Below are 26,229 nucleotides of genomic sequence, written 5' to 3' on the forward strand. Positions count from 1 at the left end.
AGTAATAAGTTTATTCCATGATGAAAAAAAGAAGAGAGAAAACACGTTTCGGCCGCGGAGCCTTCTTCAGGTGTCATAATAGTTCATAAGAACAAGTAATAGGTTTATTCCATGCTGAAAAAAAGAAGAAAGAGAACACAACGTTTCGGCCGTGGAGCCTTCTTCAGGTGTGAGAGAGATAGGGCAGTAGGCAAAGGTAAAGTAGCGGGAGAACAAAGGTTGAGAGGGAGGAGGAGTGAGAGGCGGGAGCAGGGGACAGAAAGAGAGGCCAATCACCTCCTCTCACTCCTCCTCCCTCTCAACCTTTGTTCTCCCGCTACTTTACCTTTGCCTACTGCCCTGTCTCTCTCACACCTGAAGAAGGCTCCACGGCCGAAACGTTGTGTTCTCTTTCTTCTTTTTTTCAGCATGGAATAAACCTATTACTTGTTCCTTTGCAGCCTACGCATGCTGACGCAGCTCCCCACCTGAACTACTACCATAATAGTTCATAATATTAACATGGTCTCTATGGGCGCTTATGCTTCTGTGTGTGATTGAAACAAGAAACCAAAAAGGTACTAGAAGCTACAGGAAAGTTGCTGTTGGAGTGAGGCAGAGGGTTATCATCCATCATGCAAACAACTAAAGAAAACAGTTTCTTTTGACAACAAATGGTATTCGATTGGAGTAATTCTTAAATAGAAGCCTGTAGAGTTCCTATGTTATCATTTTTGTTCTTGTTTTCAACAATTTAAGGTGGCACTGTAAAGTGTGAGGGGTGCGATTTCCTCTGCGGATTTCAGTTTCCTGTTTTGCCATTTAAATGAACTTAAAAATTGCCTAATCGTTTCTTACCATCAACGCTTTGTCTTAATTCTCAATCACCTTGTGTGCCTTAAAATTTAACCCTTACATATCTGAGCTCGCTTTTCAACTCATTGCTGTTAAGCTTCCCTTTAGTTCGAAAATTGAGTCTCGATAAACGAAATAATGAGGTATTTAAATTATCCATAGATTTATAGTATTTTTATAGTTCAGGGGCTTACAGAGAGGAAAGCGCAACTGAAGCTTGTGTATTACACTCTTGAGTGCACTGCCCTCTATCGGCCAAAATAAGTAATAAGGGTCGAAGCGATGGTGAGAACGTCGGACTAGCAAGTTTCTCAACACCTCACTCTGGTTTGTAATTAACGGCATTAAAAAAGATTTCTTATTTTTCACCAAGACCTTACCTCGTAAAACTCTAAGTGTGAAATTAATTGATTAGCTAGCAATGGGTATGCCTGGGGCAATTTAATCTACATTAACTAGAAATGTCAGAGTAAATTTCTGTAACACAATCCCGTTTGGGAAATCAGATTGAACTGAAGAACAAAAGCCCTGTTCTCTGAAAAGTATACATTTTCACTCGTGGTATTTGGCCCAGTTACGGTTTTAATGCCGAGTCTTAATCTAAACAGTTATAGTGGTCAGTTTGATCTACTTTCTCAAATCTGATGTTTAAGAAGCAAGTTTTTGTCTAATATCCTTATATAGCTAAATATTTCGTCTTAAAACTATTGTTAACCTCATGTAATACAAGACTATATTGTTTCAATTAAATCTAAGTGACTCTGTATACAGTGCTAATAATACCGACTATCTAAACAACTGGTCACCTTGCAACCTGAACTTTGACATAATAGGTAAGAAAACCCATTTGTATTTTTTACTGTATAGGTAGTGAGTGGGAAATTAGAAATAGACTTTAAAACTGTGACTGTAGTTTATTCCAACTTTATTTATTTTTTTATTTCTTGGGTTTTAATTAACTTAATTTATAAAATTTCAAAGACATGTCAGAATAATATTGCAACAGTTTCGGTCCCTGGGACTGAAATTTCATTTCAAGTTGTATTCTTATGTGAGTAGTAATCTGATGCTGAGGTATTTGTTGTCTTAATGCCCTGTTTTATTGCTCTGTTACTGTGTCTTCCGCAGTTGTAATTAAATTGCGCTGCATCGGGGGGCGATTGTGTCCAGATAGCGCAGCCTTCTTTACAGAGAAATAAGCTGTCGCCGTGTGCCATTTTCCTCTGCTCCTGTAGGGACACACGCAAGCCATTCTTGGGTGGTGTCAGTGAGGTGTGTACTGTAGGTTGTATGTTAGCCTCTGTTGCAGGAGTATGCTACCGCCGTCATTGATGTATTTGCCTTCCTTTGCCGGTTAATTAAAGTGGGATGCACTGGACTGCTTAAACCAAAACGAAGCGGAACCCACCCAAGCGATAAATTCGGTTACCATGCGGTTCCTTCTACAATTTCTCAAGGAAAAAAGTGTTTAGAATTCACTGCGTTTGTGAGGCTCTGACTGGGATATGGTTAATTGCAGGAGTGCTGCAATTTTGCGAGTGGAGAAAACTCAGCGGAATTGGAGACAGTTTGAAAATGCTTTCCATCCAGCAAGCGTGTTGAACACCTGCATCCGACACGTCTCTCGGCCTGTGCTTGAATTCAGCAGCCTCTAGATCCATATTTTCTTTCCTTGAATGAGTTTTTCATTCTCTGAGTGGTATTTAGATTGATGACAGAAATGGAACGCATTTTCTGCACAGTAACTGTGCCTCCAAGCCGAATCCGTCATTGGCGATCAGTTCATTTTAATGTGCATTGTTAGTGCACAAGTTAACCAAAACGTTAACCCCTATTAACTGCGGGTTTTCACTGCTTTGTCATGGCAAAATCCTGCCGATTGAGTGTGAAAGACATACAGTATGAAAGCAATTTCTGTAATAATCCCTGCCTCTTATCTCTAGATGGGATTCCAGGTTACTGTTTTTTTTCATTTCTTCAAGAAGAAGCCGAGGTAAAAAAATTACGCTGAACGAAAAATTAATCCTTTCTAGATCTAGCTTTGCCTCCTCAAAACACTGGAGCCCCGAGCCCAGTTCCTGGGGTTCCATCTGTGTGGAACCCGTTTATTCTCCACATGGTCATGTGGGCGTACTCCAGGTGCTCTCGTTTCCTCCCAGTCTGAAGATACAGTAGTAGGTTCATTGGCTTCTGGAAAAAGTGACCCTGGTGTGGGTGTGTTTGTGTCTGTGTGCACCCTGTAAGGGATTGATGTCCTTTCCAGCGTGTACTCTGCTCCTGTTGCTGGCTGGGTAGTCTCTGCGACCAGTATTGCATAAGGAGGTTAGAAAATGGATGGATTGATGACATTCTCTTCTGTGGGTTCTTCCAGGATGCTTTTATGACCTATCAATGGTGCAATGCACTGGGCAAATAGAGAAGAGACAAAAATCATAAATCTCTCTCCTACACTTTCCACCTAAAAAAACAAACTGAGCAGAACCTATTTTTTCCCCATTTCATTATCACCTTCTGGAGCTTGGTCTGGCTCTGCCTATGTACGTATGTGTCACTTTAAAAACTGAGATTTTTTTTTCTAGTGTGTAGAACTTTCACCATTCAAAAACAGTTTATTAAAAAAAAAATCTCATTAAAGCCCTTCAATTCTTCCCAGGTTTAATCAAGCGAGTCTGCCAAGCTCTTTAGCTCACTGTTCTTGATGTTTGTGTTGTTTATGCAGAACCCATCTGTTTTCCAACACAGACTTCTGGCAGAAGGTCTTTCTCGGCCTTCTGCTTCAGTCTTTGATGTTGCTGTCAGAAGCAGATACTTGCTCTTTTAAACACAATCTTGACTTTTTATTAACATTCAAATGAGCGCATCCAAAGTCCAGAAAATAGCATGAGGGCTGCTAAAAGTTACCCCCACCTTGGCTGCCAAACTTCTCCCAAGGTTAAGACAAGAAAGCAAGCACTCCAGTATGTGTCTTTGTCTTGAGCTCAGCAGCTATATGAAGTGTGTCATTTGATGAGATGACTGGTCATGAGCGAGGTTTTCCCAGAAAAGTTTACGGCGTTAATAACAGTTAAACTCATTTTAGTGCTGGTGGAAGTTGGAAACACATTATGGACAAGAATGGGTTGACAGTAGGTGTGATGGAAGGCCTTCTTCAGTTTAAGAGTTCATGCATAGTTGTGTTGAGGACGAAGAATGGGGAAAGGGTGTTTAATTTATCCTCACTGAAAAAAATACAATACCTTCAATACCTCAATAAATCACTTCATGCTTTATATATGTCGCAATAGTTATCATATATAGTATATTTAGTTTCGGCATTGCTCATTTTGTTTCCTTTCCAGAAATGGCTAATTCATCCATAAGCTGCAGAATCCAATGTTTTATTCTTAAATCAATTGTAGGCTAAAATATACGTTTTTAGTGATTTTCTTACTGGGTCTCAATCAGTAATACAAATGTGTGAAAGTACACCCCTGAGGTGTTGAAGCTAATGAGCCATTTTGGAACACAAAAATAAGAACAATCACCCTTTGCAGGGCTTGCAAATGATGAATAAGTGGGATGATATTAAGACAGGCACTGCAGTAATTTGTAAAATATGCCCTGCAAAGTTACTGTCTTGTTTTCCTTCATCCTTCCATTTTCTAGCTGCTTCATTCAACTCAGAGTTGTGGGAGAGCTGGTCACGGGTGCAAACCAGGGTACACCCTGGATGGGATGTCAGGATGTATGGAAATGTAAATCCAAAATATCTGGACACAGTTCAGGTATCCCTTAAGCAGGGAAATCAACAATAATAAGGGTGTAAATTGAATGTAAGTGTGTATATGAAGTGGATTTAATTGTATAACCCCTTAAATGTGTTGAAACATTGGTAATACTCGTCAAATGAATTAGGGGGAGTTTTTGAAAAGCAGTAGAAGTCCATCCATCCAACTGCTTCTTTCAGTTCTGAGCTGCTGAGGAGCCAGAGCCTATCCCAGCCAGCAACGGGCGCAAGGCAGGGTACACCCTGGGCAGGACGCCAGTCCAAGACAGGAAACATGCACTCTCTCCCTCCAGGGCCAATTTTCCCAGAAGCCACATAACCTACCAGTACATCTTTGAACTGTGGGAGAAAAGGCGAGGGAGTGCTGGAAGGGACTGTGGGCCCTGTACAGAGACTAAAGAAGAAATCCCTGTTCACTGAGCTCCTGTGAAGGACTGGAACGACCACTGTATCAGAGCCGGGATAATTAAAAGGCGTGAACAACAGCCAGTGGTAGGACTTGAAGGGGCTCTTTCATTGTGCAAATCTAGCCCCAACATCTACCTACTCTTATTGATTGATAAAGGACAATCACTTTTTCTTAGAACAATAGTAATAAGAGTAGAGACAGCATGACCGTGCTTGAGTGTGTACTTATTGTGAGATGTTTATTCTTAAAGTTTAGTGTGATAGAAAAAAAAACTGTGGGAGAAAAGCAGAATCTAGGGAGAACATATAAGCTCCACACAGATAGCACCCCAGGACTGGAATTGAACCTAGGGCCCTAGCACTGCAAGGCAGCAGTGCTAACCACTGTATGACCATGCAGCCTTGGCAGTGCATGTATTTCTCTTTTTTACTGATTGACCTCATCAATCATTTAACCCCTCTACAGTGCTCCTGGCTCTCTACCTTCAACAGCAAAGGTAAGACAACATCCTCTTGTTGAGAAACCAGAAAATGACTCAATTAATGCCCTTTTCAAAGCATACTAATTCTGAAAATTATAAAAACTTCTCCCAAATCTCTCCAAATGGCTTGAAGTTACCTGGTGAGCAATGACAACAGTAAAAAAAAAAGAAGCCTGACGTGTTTCAGTTTGAAATGAGTTTGTTATTTTGGGGGTTGAGGTGTGTGTAAGCAATATTAAAAATAATTGCCGCAATACGGTCAGAGGAGGCCAATGGTGATAAATTGCCTTCTGACGGCAAGATTTCAGAAATAGATTCAGCTGTATAATGAGCTCTAACAGCTTGTCCTGGTGTCATTAATAAAGATGCAAGGAATTTTAAATACCTTTATCTCAAACTGCAGTAAGGAGTGTAAGTTTCTCTGTCTAAAGAATTATCACTTGAAAAGCTTGCTGTTATGTCAAGCAGGGAAATAAAAATAGCCTATTCTGTTATTGGATGCAATGCATGTGATTATTTTAAACTCAGGATAATGCCAGAGCAACTAAATAATGCAGTCTGTTTTTCTCTGTTTTATTACATAACAATAGCTGGGAGCTTAATTAATGCCTCTTTGGTACAGTTAATATTTTAACATATACGTTAGGAGCGTTTTACCCTTAAATTGTTTAATAACTATACAGTGTTATTTTCATTTTAAACTGACTCCAAGGAAGTTACTGGTTGTTTTTAACTAATTGTAAGCAAGCATGCCAAAAGTAGAAATATTCTTATTAAAATCCTTCTGCTGTTCGTTTCCCTGTGTAATGCCCACAGGGGTTTCTCATCTGCAGTTTCTTATGTGATATATGACACGATCATCACAATCTAATTTCTGAAATTCATGCAGGTTTCAAAATATAATTTTATTGACTTAAGAAACACTTGTTAGTTTAGGTACTTTACAGACTAGAGATACCTGGGACTGGAGTGTGCCCATTTTCCTGTTGCAGTAAGTGTGTCATGAAAACAAGATACCGCTTTGAAGGGACACAAACCCACAGGAGGTTAAGACCTCAGGACTGCTTGTACCCTTTTCTACATTGATCATGTTTTTATATAGAAAAAATCAGAGTAAAATACCTCACCTAAAGATGAAACACCACAAACCTCTTGTGATGGATCAGAACCATAATACAGTGTTGAGAAACTCAAGTTTTTTCGCCACCACCAGTGTGCAGCCCCACATGGATGTTGCAACCGCAGCCATAGTGCACCAGTACACTCACCACATATTAGCTCTCAGTGGGGAGGAGAACAGAGTGATGAAACCAGTTCATAGATGGGGATTATTAGGAGGCCATTATTGGCAAAGGCCAGTGGGAATTTTGGCCAGGAAATTGGAATTAACACCCTTACTCTTTTCAAGAAACGCTCTGGGATTTTTAATGATCACAGAGAGTTGGGACCCCGGTGTTTTACTGTACGTCTCAATCAATGGACAACACTGTTTTTATGGTATAGTGTCCCCCTCACTATACTGGGGCATAAGGATCCACACAGACCACAGGGTGAGCGCCCCCTAGTGGTCCCACTAACACCTCTTCCAGCTGCAGCCTTAGTTTTCCCAGGAGGGTTTCCATCGAGATACTGGCCAGGCTCACACCTGCTGAGCTTCAATGGGCTGCCAGTTGTCAGTTGCAGTGTGATACAGCTGGGCAGATGACTGAAAAGTTGGACATTTTGGCTACAATGAGAAATGTTTTGTGTGGTGGAAATCAAACACTGCCTTTCCACAGAAAAGCCTCATCTCGACTCTCAGCCATGGTGATTCAGAGGTCGCTTTGCTGCCTTACCACCCAGACAGCTTATCGTCATTGACAATGCCATCCGTGAATGTGGAGTTGGATCAGTATATTTGGGCAGAAAATGCCAGGCTGAAGCTGATCCCAAAATGGGTCAAGCAGTAAGACAATAATATAAATAAGGAACAAGTAAAGGTTTATTCCAGGCTGGAAAAAGAAGAAAAGAAACACAACGTTTCGGCTAAACTTTGTGTTTTTTTTTCACTTGTTCCTTAGCAGCCTCTGATGCTGACATACCTGTAGCTCCCTACTTGAATGATAGAAATATACAAGCAGATTTTACAACAGAATGGGGGAAGCAAGAGAAGACATTTTAAATTTGATTGATTTGATGTCTGGACATAAACCCCACTGAAACATTCCGGAAGGACCTGAAGCAAGCTTTTCTTGCAAAGGAATGCCTCCATGAAGGAGTTCCGTTAGGATGAATGGGTTAAAATGAATAAAAGCCAAAGCGAGAGACTGATAAGCAGTTACAGAAAAGTCTAGCTGAAGTCATTGCTGCTTTAGGAGGTGCCACCAGTTACTGAATGACAGAAATCATACTCGTTCACACAATGATATTTCCTCTTATCATTAATATTTGGGTAACTAAACAGTTCAAATATATTCCACATCTTTGTGTTACTTGTTTTATGAAGACTTGCGTGATGGTTTAAGTCCATTTTAAGTAAAAAATAGATGAGAATATGAACCAACATATTCTCTCCTCAGACTCCTTTGTAGACAGCCCTGACGTTGTCAGAACATTGGGTGCTGTATTCCAAACACTTAGGTTCTATAGGTGTTTGGAATTTGGGGCCCATTGTCTTTAATTACTATATGAAAAGTAAGGCTCATCGGCAGATTAATTTTATTTAAATGTTTATTTAATGCCTGACATCTTTGTTAGACCTTTTCATTTGCTTTCTTTTGCTTCCTTTCAGGCATCTGACGTTCTCCAGGAGCTCAAAGTGCCATATGGAATTTATAGTACATTTTCTCCATCTGTTAGCAGAAAGTCACTCCTTTCTGTTGAGTGTTGTGGCATAATTGTAAATTAAACTTTGTATTTGAAGAGTCTGTGTAACAGAGGTCTAAGTAATAACCTCTTGCCCAACTCCTTCAGCTGTGACTAAGTTTTCTGTAAGGCTTGAAAACTGAATGATTGGGCTTGTCTGTGGAGCAGCTCAGCTGATCTTGATTCTTCCTCTACTGTACAGGACGAAGTTACAAAACCAAGTCATAAACAACTGGCAGTTCCTGAGTGTAAAATAGAAAACAATTGCCTAATGAATTTTTTAACAGAGCATCAGTATTTAATTCTGTATAGTAGTTATTCATTCAAGGGTTTGTAACAATTTCAAAATATAAATGTCCACACAATGCAGAAATTGTTTTGGGAAAGGTCAGCAGCTACTAACTTACCTATAGCTGAGAAAGCACCTGTTTGACCAATTTAAACTGAAAAAGCACCTGATTGGGCAACTTAAATTGATAAAGCACCTTATTGGCCAATGTAGACTGCAAAAGCATTTGATTGGCCAACATAAACTGAGAAAGCATGTCATTGGCCAGCTGTAGCTGGAAAAGAACCTGATTGGTCAAATCCATCTGAAGACCCGAGTAAGATGTGCTGTAGCAAAATGTATTAGTAACTTCAATTGAGGAGGACCTAATTCTGCTATTCTATTCCACCGAATATCTTCTCAAATTATCAAATGAGATTTTGCCAAGCATTCTTTCATCTCTGTTCCTAAAACCATCCTTTCACTAAAGCTACTGAAATTCTGGTCTGAATTTTTCCATAAATGTACACTGTACATGAGCTGGCTTGGGATGAAGCTGCAGTCTTTTGGTACTCATACTAGGTAAGTTATGGCCTGCTTGTTAAATAAAAGTGTGCTCCTCTCCTCTCTCACACACAGTAGACCATATCGACCGTTTGAAGGGATACAGCTGCTTGAATCAATAATGGACAGGAAGGTTAAGATGTATCATTTATCACATGGCTTCTTAGTCCTTAAGTAATGAGGCAAAAACTTCACCCAGGAGGTAGATATAAGCTCTAAAGCTAGCAGAGTTCATTACAGTGTCAGCTCGTTTCCAATTTTTGTATTGTTGCCTTGAGAGGTTATTGGAGCTCTTGGCTAATGGGTTCAACAGTGCTGTAGCATTTTGAGTGGGCACTGCCTGAACAACATTAGTCATGACTACCATGTGTCAGAACAGTGCCTGTTCACAAAAAAAAGAGACTAGGCTGCACAGAATAAAACAGCAATGTCCTTAAATATATGATGTGTTTCTCAATATACACTTGCTGATAAAGGTATTATCATATTCAGTGGAACACTGGTAAGCATTGCTGCCTCACAGCACTGGTGCTCTAAGTTCACAACCTGGGGTACTATATGTGTGGAATTTGTATGTTCTCCCCATGTTTGGGTGGGTTTCCTCTGAGTGTCCCTGTTTCTTCTCACCATCAATTAAATACTGGTAGGTTCATTGGCTTCTGGGAAAACTGTCCCTGCTGGGAGTGTGTAAATGTTTGTGTCTGTCTGCACTGTGCTGTCCAGGGTGTATTCTGGGTTGCACCTGTTGTTTACCAGCACACGACCCAGCTCCCCTGTCACCCTGTAATGAATTAAGTGGTTAGAAGATGGAAGGATGAAACCGGTGTAATTGTTTAAGAAAACCATCCATTTTCAGGAAATTTCTTATTCGCGGACAGTGTCCAATAACCAGGACCCTGTCCTAGAAGCACAAGGCCCATGTAGAGACTAGACCCTGGATAGCACACCACTCCACTGCAGTGGCACTTCAGAGAAACAACAGAATAACGCTGAGCCTGCCTTTAAAATGACTGATGCAAGAATCAATCCACTAAAAAGGTAGAGGAACATTAAGGTTCCTAGGGATGAGTAAATATTGAGATTCTGCAGGAAGCATTAGTCCTGGCTTGCCTTTGGATGGAGGCAGGTGACTGGAACCCCCACATGATATCCACACTAATATAGAGAGAATGTGCAAACTTTGAATGTACCCCAGTCCAGACTCAAAGTCATGCCCCCAGAAGCTATGAGGTAGCAGCTCTGTTCACTATGCCACTGTGCCCGCACGTTTAAGAAATGTTGCTTACTAAACTGGGCCATTTTGTATCACTTAAATAGTTTTCAAGTTCAATTAATCCTAGTCAGTGGTTATGCATATTCCACGTAGGTCAGAAAAGGGGAAATCATGCAACCCGATATGAAATGTATATATCTTACGCATATGAGTCAGCATTCAGTCTACAGCCTACTCAGGTACAGCAGTGTCAAAAGCAAAGTCAAAGGGTAAATTCTGACTCATTGGCTTCACATTGCATTTCAATATTCAGTGATGTTTACCTGAGTCACACTGTAATGAAGTTGCTGGTGTGAGTCCAGGGTGGGATCTGAAATAAGGCAGTCATGGTCTCAGAACCCTCACCACGATGATGCCTAAAGAGCTGGCATCCCTGACGAGGCAGCAGGTATATTGTGTAAGACACATTCATTTCATTCTTCTTCAGACAGATGAAGCTCCGCGTTGAAATGCCTGGGTGAACAGTGAAGATCTGCTCTTCACTGTATGTAGGAGCCATAAGCACACAGCTGTTCTGGGAATATTTCCACTGAAATGAGGGGGATTCAGTTCTTCAGGTGCAATTTGCAATTTGAAGCTCTTGGTGTGAGTCCAATGAAAGGAAACTGATCCCAAGTTATCAAGATCTCAGAACATAGACACAGCTGCTATTGCTGAAAGAGCTCATTTGAGAAAAACACTCATTCTTCAAAGCTGTATGTGCATAACTAAAGAAGCATTCATTAAACTGACACAAAACCCATGTTTAGCATGGTACATATATGAGACGCAAGCATTATTTTATGGGTCTAATGCTTTTAGCCAAAGCAATTTACAGAAGTTGCAATTACTTATTTTCCTTTTTACATGCTTATTTAGGTGCCCACAACCCTTTAAACAGGAGGCTAGGGCCCTAACCACTAATCCATACAGTGCAGATTAAGGTGCAACAGGAGACTGGCAATACAATAATGCTGAGCCTGCCTTTAATGACTGATTCAAAGCTCATTACACTGAAAAAGTACGGGAACACTAAGGTTCCAAGGGATGAGCAAACATTGAAATGATTCTGCAAGAAGCATCAGTGCTGATTAAATCAATACTTCAACCCATAATCCGATTGTGCGTTCCAACTCCAGGACTGGAAGGTGTCTCCCAGAATCTTGTGGAAAATGGAAACCTGTGATCAAGTGGAGAAAGTGGCTTCGGTGATTGATAATTGTCTTGGGAGTTTATTTCAATCCCAGTATTGGTTGCAAGGCACTTACCAGTTTTTATACCATGTAGTATAATGCCAGATTTCGCATACACCATATGTTATTGACAGGGAGACATCTGGGATCTACAAAACAAGAAAGGAAACATGACCTGTGAAATTTTCCTTACTTTAATGCTTCCTTAATGTAATTTAGCATTTTAAATTATCCCCCTGCTAAGATTTGATTTTTCCAATGAAGGGTAAAAGCGTGTAGTAATTTATTTTGGGTCACTGTCCCAGGCTAGCTGCAGCATTGATTTAAGATGTGCAAAGTGCCTCATTAGGACTCAGCGTTGTCCATGGAGAAAACAAACAGTTTTTACTCTTCTTAGGAGTGTATTCCTGTTAAGATCTGGTGTCTTTGATGCCAAGATGAGTTAATTGTTACCTGATTCTAACAGTAGACCCAGACTTTCTCTCGTTTCTATGGCAACATTCTCATTCCTTTGAATTCCTTCTAAATATAGGACATACTGCTAAGAAATTCCTTTGAAGGAAAAAAAAATAACCCTCTTTACCACCCCCTTTTCCCCTAAAAAAGTCCCTATAAAAGAACCTCATCGCCTGCTGGTTCATTAGGCTTTTCTTTTTTTCCTGTTTTTTCAACAGCATTTCTAATTACTGAATTTTAATGAGAAAAGCAATGTACCCAGCCTATGAAATGTAAATAGCCCTCATCAGAATTCTTGTTCTTAAGACTGTTGACTGGAGATGTGTTGAATCGCATTGACTTACTTTGCAAAGGTTCTGTCCAGGGTTAGGCTTCTCCACACAATTTATAGTTTTGATTAAGGAAAATGTGAAATGCTCTAAAAAGTGATGCTGAGCCTTCATATTTATTCTCTTGTTTTGCACTGCACATAATCTGATTGTAAGAAAATTCACAGTAAACACTTTTTTATTGAAACAACTTTTAGTAAACTTTCTTGAAACATTAAGATGCAGTAGATGTAAATACAGTGGGTGTTGAATAAGATGAGATCTAAATTGAATATAGATAACTCTGTTCTGCCCAGGGAAATGACAGCAGAACATACACACTCTGTAATGGTTTGGATTTTAAAAGGCATCCAAATAGAATCTAACCAAAAGAAAATACATTCATTCAATTCCTATTAGTGCAGTGACTCAGAATAGTGCAGTGACTCATAACTGGTGGGTTGTGACTTTACCTTGATTGAAGTACTTTATCCCCAGTTGCTCCAGTTCACCCAACTATTCGAACAGGGAATAGAATTTCTGAGGGTAATTCCTGCAATTGAGGAGGAGATTCACATGCTCTCCTGGAACCCACTGTTGCCTTGTAGCTCTTGGGTCCAGAGTTTGATTTCAGGGTTTTGCTCGTTCTGTGTAGAGTCTGTATGTCCCCCTGTGTTTGTTTGGGTAATTTGTGGGTGCTCCTGTTTGCTTCGACCTCCGTAAGTCATGCTGGCTAGTTAAGTAGTGTCTGTAAACATACTACTTTGTCCCTGTGTTCATTAGTGAGCAAGTGTGGGGTAAGTTATCTCTAGGGTGTATGCGTTGTGCCATAAGTTTCTAGTCGAAGATCCATATTTCAAAGTTAGTTTTAAATTACCTGCCCCTTGAATGTAATACATGGAACAGAAGTATTTTGCAGTATCAAGCTTGCCGCCTAAAGACGGTCCATACAGTCAGGACTAGGAAATGTTATATCAGGATAACAATCGTGTGTTAACATCCAGGTCACATCACTGTGATTCAGCAGGGTTTAACAGATTGTTGCAACAGCCGAGGGGTAAGATTGAACACAACATCGCCACCTGGTGCATGTGTGTTAAGGTTGGCCATTTCCGGTTTGAAAAGTAACGTAGGTTTTATAACTACCTTATTATTCTAAAACTCATGAATCATTGTGACTAAGCATTTCTGCGCCAGCCTGAGAAATGTGCACTCAGGTGTTGCGCAATATCTTCCTTCATTTTCTTCAGCGCAAACTGCCTATGAATATCTAATGTACACTTTAAAATTACAATACTTAAAAACGGAGGTGAAATAACTCTTCAAGAGCAACATACAGAACTTAGCTGAAATCAGTCACTTAGCTAGAACAGTCACCCAATACCGGACCGTAATATATTTCAAGTTATGGGTCAAATGGAATATTCCACCGTTTACTACTGTACTATGATTTTTATCACTTTAAATAATAGACATTCGGATAAAACATACACTAGGTGTGTGAATTACACAGAATAAATACACTTTCTGTTTAGGCTCCAATACTTCCAATACGGTCATTTTGAGGATAAAACTTGGCAACAACTCCTCCAGCGAATGGTTCCGTCCTGTTGCGTTGTGAAGTGAACACTTCCTTGTTTTCGGAACCGCACTGACTCTGTCAAACCGAGATGTTCGCAGTTGTTACAAGGATAAGATGTAACATAGCGGAGTTTAACAGAAACATTTTATTTTCTACAAAAGTATTGATTGCTGAACAGGGACGAATGGATAGCGAGAGGAATGAAAACAAGTCGATACACTCGGACAGCATTGAAGAAGTCCATAACGTGCCCATGAAGGTTATTATCCGACCCATTCCGCCGGTTCTGGATGAGGAGAAAGTGCAGAGTCTGATGCATAAGATAAAGGTAGTGTCATTTCGTTTTACAGTATCAGCGGGTAGCATCTAAATGCAATGTTGAATTAAAAGTTCTGAAATGATTTATGTTAAGACATTACCTTTGTTTGACAGTACAAAGTTGGTGATTTGTAAAAAAAAAAACTTTTAGAGTACTTAAAATTACTCCCCACTTTCAAAACTAAGAGGAGGCGGATCATTTTGCCCGTGTGCAAATTGCACGTCTCTTGCATTTACTACGCAGAGCGCAGTTTACCCACATGGAAGACAAGGGGCGGAATCTGCCGATGTAATACAGTACGTTGACTTACATGCAAATGGTGCTCACGATGAAAATATAGATGACTATGTTTTAGTTCTGTTTTGATAACGCAGTGGCAGATGACAGTGGTTTTCTATCACTTTCACCGTTTGTCTCCTGCACATTCTCCTTTTTAAATAGATTTTTGACAGTGAATGAACAATTGTCGCTCCGTCTTTCTGTATATGATGTTGTAGGAACCTAAGACGGTGCACTGCGTCCCTCCGATTGATGTGCTGTGGATTAAGGGCCGAAGAGGAGGCGACTACTTCTATTCATTCGGGGGCTGCCATAGGTTTGCAGCCTATCAGCGATTAAACATGGAGACTATACCGGCGAAAATTGTCAAATCAACCATTACAGACTTACGTACTTACTTAGGGGCCTCGACCCCTGATCTGCAGTGATCCTAGGACCTGCTACAGACTGGGCTGAGCTTCGTTTCAGTCTTACTGTATATCTACAGTACATAAAGTGGGAGAATGAGCTGCACAGGTTAATTCCACTCCATCTTCAATTAATCCACTTGGACACAGGTAATACAGACAGAATTACCAGACCGCGTGGACGTACCGAACACAGAAGATTCTCCAAAAATCAGAGGGACTCTATTCCAGTCAGGTGTGCCGTCATGCTGTGAAGCACTGGCAAGCCAGCCTAATGAATCTAAATCTTGGTTTTAGCGTTTCCTAATCTCAGGACTGTGTATTTCAGCACAGGGCATGGTAGGAAATAGATGTGTAGAGTAAAATGTATGCACCACCACTTCCAAAATAAACAGGGACAATGGGACATGCAGTGGAAGATCTCTACAAGATATGTCTTTTGATTTATGGGACTTGAGCACACTAATAAGAGAAGGATCTGAGTGGTGAAATGGAAACGGTGTATTTTTGAACGGCAGCCATGCATTCTGTGTGCTAATTTGCTGGCTGAATGTCAGAGAAGCATCGTGTGGAAACAGCTGCACAGAACAGGAAAGAGACAACAAAAGAGGCCAGGAACCTCTCTGATTGAGGTCAGAGGCACAGAGCACTAGCCGCCCGCTGGTGCTGCTGCTCAACACGTCAGATTCTATATTTATTGTCACCCCTTTATTTAAGGAAGACCCGTAGTATTGTTTGCTAGCATGGGACTTTGGAATTCCGTGCAAGGCTATGTTTAGATCACATCCAGGTATTGGTTTGGGGCCGAAGCCTGTATTAAAACGACAGGCTTCCATTAATTAAGAAGCACAAGATCTTCTTTGGGTTTCCTTTCGTTTGTTTTTTTCCCCATGCGTGTCACGGTATACTGTAACTGCAGAATTATTATTATTAATTAAATGTACTGCAATCAGAAAGTGCAAAAAAGCTGACATTAAACCTCTGTGCAGGGAAACGTTTTCAAGTTTTACTGAATGTGCATGATAAGGGGCAGCCCACAGTACTCTGCAGTTAAAGGAACACACAATGTTGAATGTGTGATGAGGTCGCCACAAACTGATTTTTGCCATGCCATGCCATTCATATGAATTCATCTTTTGACTTTTACCTTTGAACAGTATTAAACTGGGGGTTGCCAAAGAAAATTGCAGCTGCCAAAGGAATATTTTAGTGGACAGGACAATGTTGTATTGATTTCTCTCAGTCATTGTAGTGATTAAAAGTGATTAAATACTAAGTGCTGAAGTGTTAACTAATAAATGCAGAGAATATACTGACCAGCAGATGGAGGTGTTGAGCTGTTTATTTGTAGTGTTGATAAAATATTGCACCTGTGGATTTCACATCTGTAGTGGTTTTAATATATCTTTTTTATTAGCTCTAGAACCTCTAAAGAGTGCTCTGATCTTTTTTAGTCACGATACCCTTTGCTTTTTCTGATGAAATTGTTGAGCATTGGGAAAGTCATGAAATTGTGTGTATATTATCTGTTTATAAAAATAGATAATCTGCACACAATTTGAACTAAATATTACCATTTTATCTGTTAAACCTAGTTACAAGTAACTTACTGTATTTTAATTTTCAATTTTAAGAAGGATTTCTGTTGCCAAATTTCTGGAATGTTATTATTGATACTGAATGTTTTTAACCTTTAAAACGTGTTCTTACACGTGGGTAAGATCAAATAAGTAATGATTCTGACTTTTATGATTGAGTCAAAATTGGGTGTTTTAAGGTAAGTGTTTGAATGAGTTATATTTGCTTAATATTTGGTAAAGAACATTTTCATGCAGAAAAAGTCACCACCTTTGCGTGCTGTATCATATTCCATTCATGATCATATTCTGTGAGATTGTCCTTTTTTGTGAAACTGTGAATTTCAAATGGGTGGCACAGCAGTTAGCATTGCTGCCTTATGACACTGGGGCTCCAGGCTCAATTCCGGACCTGGGGTAATGTCAGCGTGCAGTTTGCATGTGCTCCCCATGTCTGTGTGGGTTTCCTCTGGGTACTCTGGTTTGGAGAGTCCACATACTAGTGGGTTAATTGGTTTCTGAGAAAACTGGCCCTGGTTTGAGTGTGTCCTGCAGCCTGCAATGTTCTGGTGTCCCATTCAAGGTGTAGCCTGCCTTACGCCCATTGCTAGCTGGGATAGTTAAGACTTTTAAGACGTCGGCTTAATTTGTGCTAGTGTTCACCTTAGACACCATAGATTGAATTTTGGGCCTCTAATAATTTATTTGTCCCTTGCCCTCAACCCTGTAATGGATGAAGCAGTTAAAAAAATGGGTGGATGAATTTCTTTTTACGTTACATGTGGCCTGAGCCATTGGGATGTACGGAACAGGTATGTGACAAATGTTCTCAATGACAAGGATCATACATTAGACATTACCCAGTTCAGAAGGATTACACAGTTATACTCCGTAAAACAGAATACGAGCACCATATCACCATCAAAGACACTTCTTGGTTTGTTGTCAGAATGGAACCTAGCATATCTAGGGTAAAATGCATACCTGGAATAGCCTATAATAACCTTTGTTAAGCAATCTAATTGAGTGACATGGACATACTGTAATTGTGGTAAAAAGAATGAGGTAATATACTGATCAATGTGGTGGACATATGGGAATCTATTAAATATGACTAAGCTCTATTTGGAAGAAGGCACAGCTAACATTTAAATTAGTCAAACTTTTTTTTTTTTAGTCTAATTCATTTTTTTCAGAATCTCTTGGATCAAAGTATTAGAAAAATAAGGGATGCTGGCATGCCAAATAAAATACACCAGATTAACAACAGCCCTGGGACCAAAGGGTCTCTCGTGTTGTTTCTCCTGTTGTCATACCACATAGAGCAGATTTGGAGGGCTTCTGATGATCAAAACAGCTTCATTAAGGATACAGTCCGGGCCATTTGGTGGGATTTCATCAAATCGAACACTGCGCTGCCTTTTTTTTATTTTTGTTATTGTTTGCGGTCAGGAATTTTCTTTGGTGTGAGACGGTAACCTCCAAAAACCAAGTCGTGGTGCCGCTAATGAGTATCGCAGTGATGTGCAGGAACGTTTCGCCCAGAGTCTTCCTGCAGAGGGCTGCGGCTTGGGGAGCACGGCCCCTCGGCTTCCTCCGATCCCACTCGATCCCCAGCCGTTCCCCGGCAGGCAGGGGACAGGATGTGCGCAGGGTCAGGTGTCATGAGAACGGAGTGCTTCCATTTTCCAGGCTGGACTGAACCCGCCTGGCCACAGGGCCCCCCAACGCCATCCCAGTGGGAAGAGCAAACTCTATTTTTAAGACTCCTAGAGCGTGGTTGCTCCTGCTGTCCCTGTTACAGCGTCCAGTCTGCAAAGAGTCTGTAAAAGGATGACTCCAGTTAACCCTCCTGACCCCTTTCTGAGTCGGCCTCATACTTAGATTAAAGGACACAGAGAAATGCTCTGATTTCAAGGTGGAACCAATCAGTCTTTCAAAAATGAGGAGTGAACCTTTCTCAGATCTAGCATGTTACTTGTGAATTTGGAATGTGGGTGAATGAATTTTAATTGAAGTGTAGCTTAGATGCATAATAGCCTGTCCGACACCCGTGTATAATTGTTTTACCCGTCTGGAGCACACTTTAAATAGATATACAGCCAAGTTTCTCAGGTGGAAGTTCTGCCTGAGGTACGTTTGTCCCTGCAACCTCCAAGATTGTGTGAGACGTGCTTGAAGTGACGTTTCTCTCTTTGCACATTTCAATGTTGTAGGGTTCCCTGCATGTATCTGTAGCTCTGGATAGGGATGTGCCAGTACTTTAGTCTTTTTGAGCTGTCGGTCGGCCTGGGTAGGATTATGGAGAGAGGGGCTCTCTCTGCAGTGAGATAAGCCCCTCAGCCTGTAGCCACAGTCCTGCAGTCCCTCAGTGACCCTGGAGGAAATGGAGGGGATTGAACAAGAGGAACCATTCCTTGGCTGAGAGGATTTCAATGGAGCGTCCCAGAAGACCTGTAAATTTCTCCAAAGAATCGTCGCGTGTGAGAAGATTTCCTGTTGCTACATGCCATCACAATAAACAACTTAAATAATATTTTTAAACAGGTATGTGCCGATTTGAACAGATGGACAGACTTTACCAGTTCTCTTCAGGCTCCCATATGCACGGAAGCTTATCATATACGTTATTTAAATGAATGGTCTTCTCGCTTAATTTTCTTTTAGTTCTGCGATTCCTGTTTTTCTCTCTTTAGCTGATTGGGAAAGATTGCATGCTCAGACTTTTAAGTACATGTGGAAAGGGAAGCAACTGCATATTAAATTCTCCACTCTGGCAGCGTAATATTCCTGAAGGGAGCTTAGCTCTACTAAATATTTGATTTTATTTCTACTTCTGAGTTTTATGAGCACCGTCTGTTTAGTTTAATCCTAGCATTCCTGTATGTTGACATCCGGATCATCTAGATCTTCTTTTGTCTCCATTTAAGACTTCATCTTAATTTGTGCTAGTGTGCACCTTAGACACCATAGATTGAATTTTGGGCCTATAATAATTACATGTGCCTTTCAGGGTGTATTCTGCCTTGTGCCCGTTGTTTCCTTGGATCTCCTGTTCTGCTGCAACCCTGTATTGGATAAAGCAGTTAGGAAATGAATGGATGAAATTAGGTACCTGATTACAGTTATGTGTTCAGTAAAAAGTTTTATGAAGTCTGAAGATATGTTTTTTATAACCAAATATTCTGTAAAGGGAGTCACCCTTTCTCTAACTGACTCTGGAGAAGTTCTAGTTGATGTATTTTAATGAGGATGGTCTTTGCTTGTAATAGGACTTGGTACCGTAGCTCAGTACTGGATTCCTGACTCTTTTTTTTTGTGGGTTTTTCGAGTTACATCTCCATTCTGCAATGCTTGCCTATAGTCCAGTGCAGAATCTGGTGGGTTTCAGGGGCGAAACAAAGAAATCCTTAGAGTTTTTCTGTTAGAGGCTTCGTACAAGACTTCAACAGTTGTCAGTGTTTGGAACCGGCATAGGAATACTACATACAGTAAGAAGACATTTCCTGGAACAGAATCTGTGACAAAATAAATTCTGCTTCCAAAAATCCCAATAATTGACTCACCCAGTTAACCTCACAGAGTGTACAATTTGGAACCAGGATTCTTCTTTGTAGACTACTCTAAGTACAGTATATTCCTTTCACCTAGTATTCTTTTTAAACAATAACTCCTCTTGCAAAAGAAATGGATCGAATCCGCTAATTTGACTGCCGCTAAAAATGCTGATGCTTGCTGAGAGCCTGTGATTTCCCTTTCTAATTATATGGAGCTCTCTAAATCTCAGGCCAATGGCACCAAGAGGGAGATGTGAGGGGCTTGGCGTAGTGCTGCTGACATGGTAAGATCTATATTTCACAACTTGGGGGGAGATTAAACTATCGGTGGGGGGGACTTGGAGTGGGGGCTGTTCAAATGAGGGGTTTTTTTTTGTTCCGAAATTTAAAATATATATATATATGGAAGTTCTTAACTGAATCTTGAGAGGGATGACGCCAACCAAGCCACTTTCCTCCCAGCTGTACTAAATCATCAGAATTTCCGATGTTATGACTCAGAGCTGTACATTTCATATTCCAGTCTCTCCTTGCTGTATGTCTTGTGCATCTCTCCTTCACCCGATCTCCATCTTTGCAGCTACGCCTTGGTTAACTCCTGACTTTTTACGAGGTTGACCTTGTCTCCTCCTCTTATGGCCTATAAATGTCTCTCTGTGCGCATCTGATAACAGGTCCATAAACCTGCTCAGATGTGTCTGATTCTTCTCTGTGGTCATTCCTCATGAGCATAAATTGTTAGACAAAAAAAAAGGTTGCCTGTTGTGAGGGGAAGACGCTATCCCTCTCTGGAAGTAACTGTATCCTCAAAGGGTTCTTGGCATGTGAGAGTCTATCTCGTTCTGCTCAGGGAGGGAGGGGTTCGCACCTGCTGCTTTCAGAGACTGATGCGAAGTGAGTGATCCAAGCCCCCCCAGCTCCAGCAGTGCTCAGCCAACTGTGCGCCACCACTTAAAGAGTCTCCGTCAAGCTGGCTAATAACACAGCCTGGGTTCCAGCTGACACGTCAGGGCTCAGTCTGTGTTCTGAATAAGTACCTCTATTAGTGCAGTCACTCAGTAGACAACAAAACACATTTTACATACATGTGAAAACCTACTCCCTAATTTTTCTGTACCCCATATGCTATTTGAAACTCTTATGGTTTATGATTTGTTTGGGAGCGTACCACTTTCGCAAAAGATTCTTTCTAAAATCATGCTGTTTTTCTAGTAGGATCCCCTTGCTGTTTTTGTTTTACAGTAATGCTACCAAATTGACAGGTTTTCAAAGCCATATATTCAGAAACTGCAATACCCACCTTCACCCAGTGGCCCCTCTACAGAGCAGATCGGATGAAGAGGTGAGACATTACGTTACCAACTCCGGAAGGAAATATAGGGATTGATTATAGGAAAATTGGGCAAACCCAAAGTGGAATTTAGCCAGGACCCTGGGGTTAAACACATTCTTTTTTTAAAAGTGCCATGGGATCTTTAACAAGCATGTTATCGGGACCTTGACTTATTATGTCACCAGAAGGACAGCATCTCCTGTAGAATATTGTGCTCTGTCAACATTTTAGAACATCGATTTGGAGATTCTGGAATGTCGCTGGTTGACCAACAATCGTGACAGCAGCCACTTTGTCATCCATTCCAGTCCTGACCTTTGCTTAGCTGAGTTTCTGAAACCTTACAATGACCGATTGTGCAATGCTGGCTATGCTGTTTGTATAAATTGTGCAGAAAAGGACATGGTAAAAATGCGACCTATTAGACATCCGTTGAATTTATCTAATTTTTATGGCTTATGAGGTAAATAAGGAGTTGTGTTCTTGCTTTTTAAAACTCCCGATGAGCATGTAAGAAAGCATGCACTGTGTGGGGGAGGCAAACAAAACTGTAAAACCTTTTATTTTATGGAGATATTTCCCCTGTCACCCTTTCTTTTTAAAGAAAACTTTAAAAAAAATAACATTCTCTGCAAATGTAAACCTAGTTAAAATTGTAAAGTGCAGCTGCCTTTGGAAGTCTATGAGGGCTCTATGTAGGTGTGAGAAAAATGTCCTCTCTGTATTGTTTTGTACAGAATATAATGAAAGTATGAAACTATCCAGCCTCAGACACGCTGCACTCTTTTTCCTTGGTGAGCATCAACTGAGGCAGGGTAACAGCAGCCAAGCTTGTGAAATTCCACAAAAACGGCACAATGAGAATTTTGTCAAGGGTTTTCCCTCCAGAAATCCAAGAACAAAACCTGCCTGTTTCAGGAGAGCGAACGAGACCCTCTCCAGCCTCGACACGCAAGGTGGGCTTCTTTCTCCATCCTGTTAGTGCAGTTATGTTTACCCCTCGTCTCTGCAACACAGTCCAGCCCATCCGCAGACCTGAAAAAAAGGGCCTTCACGAAGCCAGCCTTCACTGCTACACAGCAGGCTTTGATTGCCCTTGATCCTTATTATTCCTCGGGGTCGGCCTCAATAAAATTATGAAAAGTGACCTCCGGTGAAGCTGCTCGCTCATTCGTTCCACCCGGGGAAGGATTACTTGAGAGCTCCTTGGCGGGGAGTTTGTCAGCGCTGAAGCCTGCCGCGTTAATCTAGCGTGTCTCTGAGGGTCTCTGCCCGGAATCTGAGCAGACTGCCCGCCGCAACAGGCGTGTAATGCATCCCAGACGAGTCCACTCTGACCTCGCTGGGAAATCTTCTCCACAGCGACCGCGAGATAGGCTCGCGGCCGCTTCTGCATGTCAGTGTGCCTCAGGAGAAGTGTGAAACCTATCGGGGCTGCTTGGTGGATTCTGACTGTATCTTTATTGTGAGCTGAGGTTCTGGAACCCTCACTCTCTTTGCTGCTGAGCTCTGGACTGTCATTAATTAGTACAAATGATAATAGAAGTAATAGTACAAAAGTCTCATTCTAACTGAACTGCCTTTACATGTTGGGCATGTTTGCTTTGCTCTGTTGTGTTTGTTGTGAACTGAGCTCCGGTAATAGCAAAGACACAAGAGAATTCATAGCCAGTGGAAAAAATTTGCTGTGCCTTTAAGTGGAAGCCGATTTACTGGGATAATTCAAAATCTACTGTGGTGCCACCATAGTTTATTGAAAAATGGTTGGCTGTTGTATTTTTCTGCATTGAATGTAGGTTGTGGCCAACTTGTTTTCCAGCTTATCTCTGACGCTCCACACTCATGTTCTACAAGTATTTAAATAAATAGAGTAATTCAGATCTGCTCCTGTTAACTGTATAGTGAACTCAGTAAGGTTTGTTCTTTGCCCATTCTGACATTAGGACAGTGTCTGGCACGTTGTGGGGGTTTCAGCTGTCCCTGAAGGTTTTCAGTGTTGTGGTACTTGGAGAGTTGCTTCTCAGAAGTGGCAGACCTGTTAACTGTCTACATTGTATGCTTCTGTATGGTGCAGAAGGCATTAATACAGAATGTTCTGAAAGCTGACTGGGCAATGTTTTCCATTTTTTAATATTATACAGTATATTCATTTATTGTATTTATGTAACTGTGCATCTTGCCTTGCGCCTGTTACTTGCAGACTAGGCTCTGGCTTCTCCAGGACTCTGTATTGGATAAAGCAGTTGGAAAATGGACAGATGGATGGGTAGGTATGTTATGTACTAGCAGCCCTGCTATATAGCAGATCAAGTGTGGAAATTGCTCCAACCTTTGAAATAATGGGGGAAATTTAGGGAAGTCCAGGTTGTGCAAGCTCACAGTAGATTTTAGTCCGGACTTCTGGTTTTACAAAAATCCTTATTTACCAAAAGTATTTTCACTAAGGATAAAATGGATTCATTAAGGAGATATCTCCAAGCACAGGACTGACCAGGCCCAGCTTTGCTTCTGAGATCTTTTGAAGTCAGACAAAAAAAGTGGTAAGCTTCTCTTTGGGGAAGGCCAGATTTGATTGCTTCATAAAACGTCAAGAATCCAAACGTCATACTGTATGTTAGCTGTGATTTACCACTAGGTAAATTATTCGGGTATTATTTAGCAAGCAGCTGAACTTCTACTCAGCACTTAGAAAAGCAATGTAGATATCTTTGTCTGAATGTTCTTGTTCACGGCAATATCCATCCATTCTCAGTTTATTTATCCTGGTGAGTTGAGATTTAATCCTGGCCGCATTTTAAAATCTCCCCTATTCCATCGTCTCGATTCTGGGCACACTCTGTGGGTGGAGGCGTTCTTACAGTCATGCGCAGGCTTGCCTGTCAAGTCCATTTGTTCAACAGTGCACTGCTTCTAAATGCACCGCAGGTTGCTCTCATTCGGTGTTGTCATTATACAGTTAAGGTATGGAGCACTGCTCTGCCCTTGCAGGTCAATCGTGGTGCTAATCACACACCTGACAGACAGTGTCTTTGGTATAAGAAACTGGGGGTTGGGGGGGATTGAGGGGGGCAGGAGGCTTGGGAGCTGTCAAGCTCATCAGTCACAGATATTTACTGACAGGTCCACCTGTCTTCTTCAGTCATCTGCCCTGAGATTCTAATTAATCCCATACCCATTCTCTCCCTTGTAAAAATATTGTGGAATCCTTTTAAGTAGTTCTCCCGTTATTCTTATTTATTAAGTAAATATACAGTACTTCATAGGAATCTTCTCCCTTTGCATTACAATATACTTGCCCCCAGAAATTCCTCACTATTTTCTGATTTTCATCTCTCCCTATCTCCAAGATTGTTTTAGTAATTTTATGTATTACTGGCATAAAACTCAGCTCTCCTTAGATGCAGGTTGGGGCTAACTTATTTTGCATCCTGTCTCTGACTCTGCATAATTACTGTATGTTCTAATCTTTCTGCTAAAAAACAAAGGAATATTTTTAGTCATTCCTCATGAAATCCAAGTGTGTTGCAGTGTTTTAAGTACAATTAACACATCATGTTTTTAGATGTATTCCTTTCTGTGCTTTTTAATAGACTGTGCGCTGTGCAGTCTTGAACAAAGTTGGAAATATTAAGCATAAAGTTTTATAGGATTTTTATTGTAGGACATAAATGATGAAATACAGATGGGAAATGGAAACATTGTTTCAAGTGTTTCCCTGCAGGATTGCTTTTATTCATCTTTGAACAGTTTCCAGTCTGCAGCATATGTTATTTCCTCACCAATACTTTTGCATTTCTGGCTTTTATTACGATCCTCATCAGAAGCTGTTTCGAGAACTGAAAGAATGATTTCACTCCTGTTTTCACAGCATTTCTGCAAGTGCCAAAAATGGCTTTCATTCATAAGAATGTTCTCATTTCGACTCTTCGTGGGCCCACCAGTGACAACAGGGATATCAATGGTAATGGCCATCAGGAAGAAATGACTCAGTCAATTTTTTTTCTCCCTCCAGTTTGAGTGCAGCTGGGCAGTGCTTGGGCGAGTGGCTGGAAGGGTCCCCATGTGGGAATACAAAGCAAACCTCACAAAGTCAACAAGAGCCCTTGCGCTAGATCACAGAACTGCTTCTCCTCCACCCCCCATCGCTGTGCACTGTCAGCGTTAGAAAAATATTGTCGCGGGCCTCAGATCTCCTTGTCACATCATTCCACTCCACTGGTTTTATTGGCGAACACTCGAGCACTGTGTAAGCTCTTTTGTAGTGGGATCTTTCTCAATGAGCTTTTTCGGTAGTTTAAAGGAACCATCTGCACTTTCCTGTATCTCCACTACTTACTAAACAGCGTAGAGTAGCGTCTGCCATGTTATCCCGCACTTCAGCAGTTGAAAATAGCTGCTCTAAATGCTGATGGGCTCGAGATGTTTGTAGCCCAGGGGAAGACAAATCGTGGTGCACAAAGATGCAAAGCCAGTTGGTGATGACGGGATCGTGGTTGTAACATTATAATACGTCCCCTCTTCCCCTCTTCTTCAGATTTTTCACACACTGCTTGTTTTCTCTCAGCTTCAGGTGAAGCTCTCATAATTTCTTGTGCGCTTCCTCGAAATCACAATTGAGACGCCTTTTGAAAAAGTAATGTGAACCGGTAATGGAATATTTAGTTTTAATGGGAAATGATAATCTGTGAGTGAACAACAGAAAGTCACACAGAGAATGTATAACAGGATATGAAACCAGCTGGATGTGAAATAACAGGAAGGCACTTTGTACAGCATAATATACTATATAGATTTCTCATG

At 41.0% G+C, this 26,229-nt stretch overlaps 1 protein-coding gene across 1 annotated transcript; it reads left to right on the top strand.

Moving 5' to 3' along the window:
- The first annotated feature begins 13,668 nt into the window (after positions 1–13,668).
- srxn1 (sulfiredoxin 1 homolog (S. cerevisiae)) lies at positions 13,669–16,284 on the top strand. Its single transcript, XM_015364563.2, has 2 exons — positions 13,669–14,285; positions 14,774–16,284. The coding sequence occupies exons 1-2, from the start codon at positions 14,046–14,048 to the stop codon at positions 14,981–14,983; spliced, it is 450 nt and encodes a 149-aa protein (XP_015220049.2). The 5' UTR covers positions 13,669–14,045; the 3' UTR covers positions 14,984–16,284.
- Positions 16,285–26,229: the final 9,945 nt, after the last annotated feature.

The sequence above is a fragment of the Lepisosteus oculatus genome, chromosome 16 (assembly GCF_040954835.1).
Source record: "Lepisosteus oculatus isolate fLepOcu1 chromosome 16, fLepOcu1.hap2, whole genome shotgun sequence".
In the NCBI taxonomy this organism is placed as follows: Eukaryota; Metazoa; Chordata; class Actinopteri; order Semionotiformes; family Lepisosteidae; genus Lepisosteus; species Lepisosteus oculatus.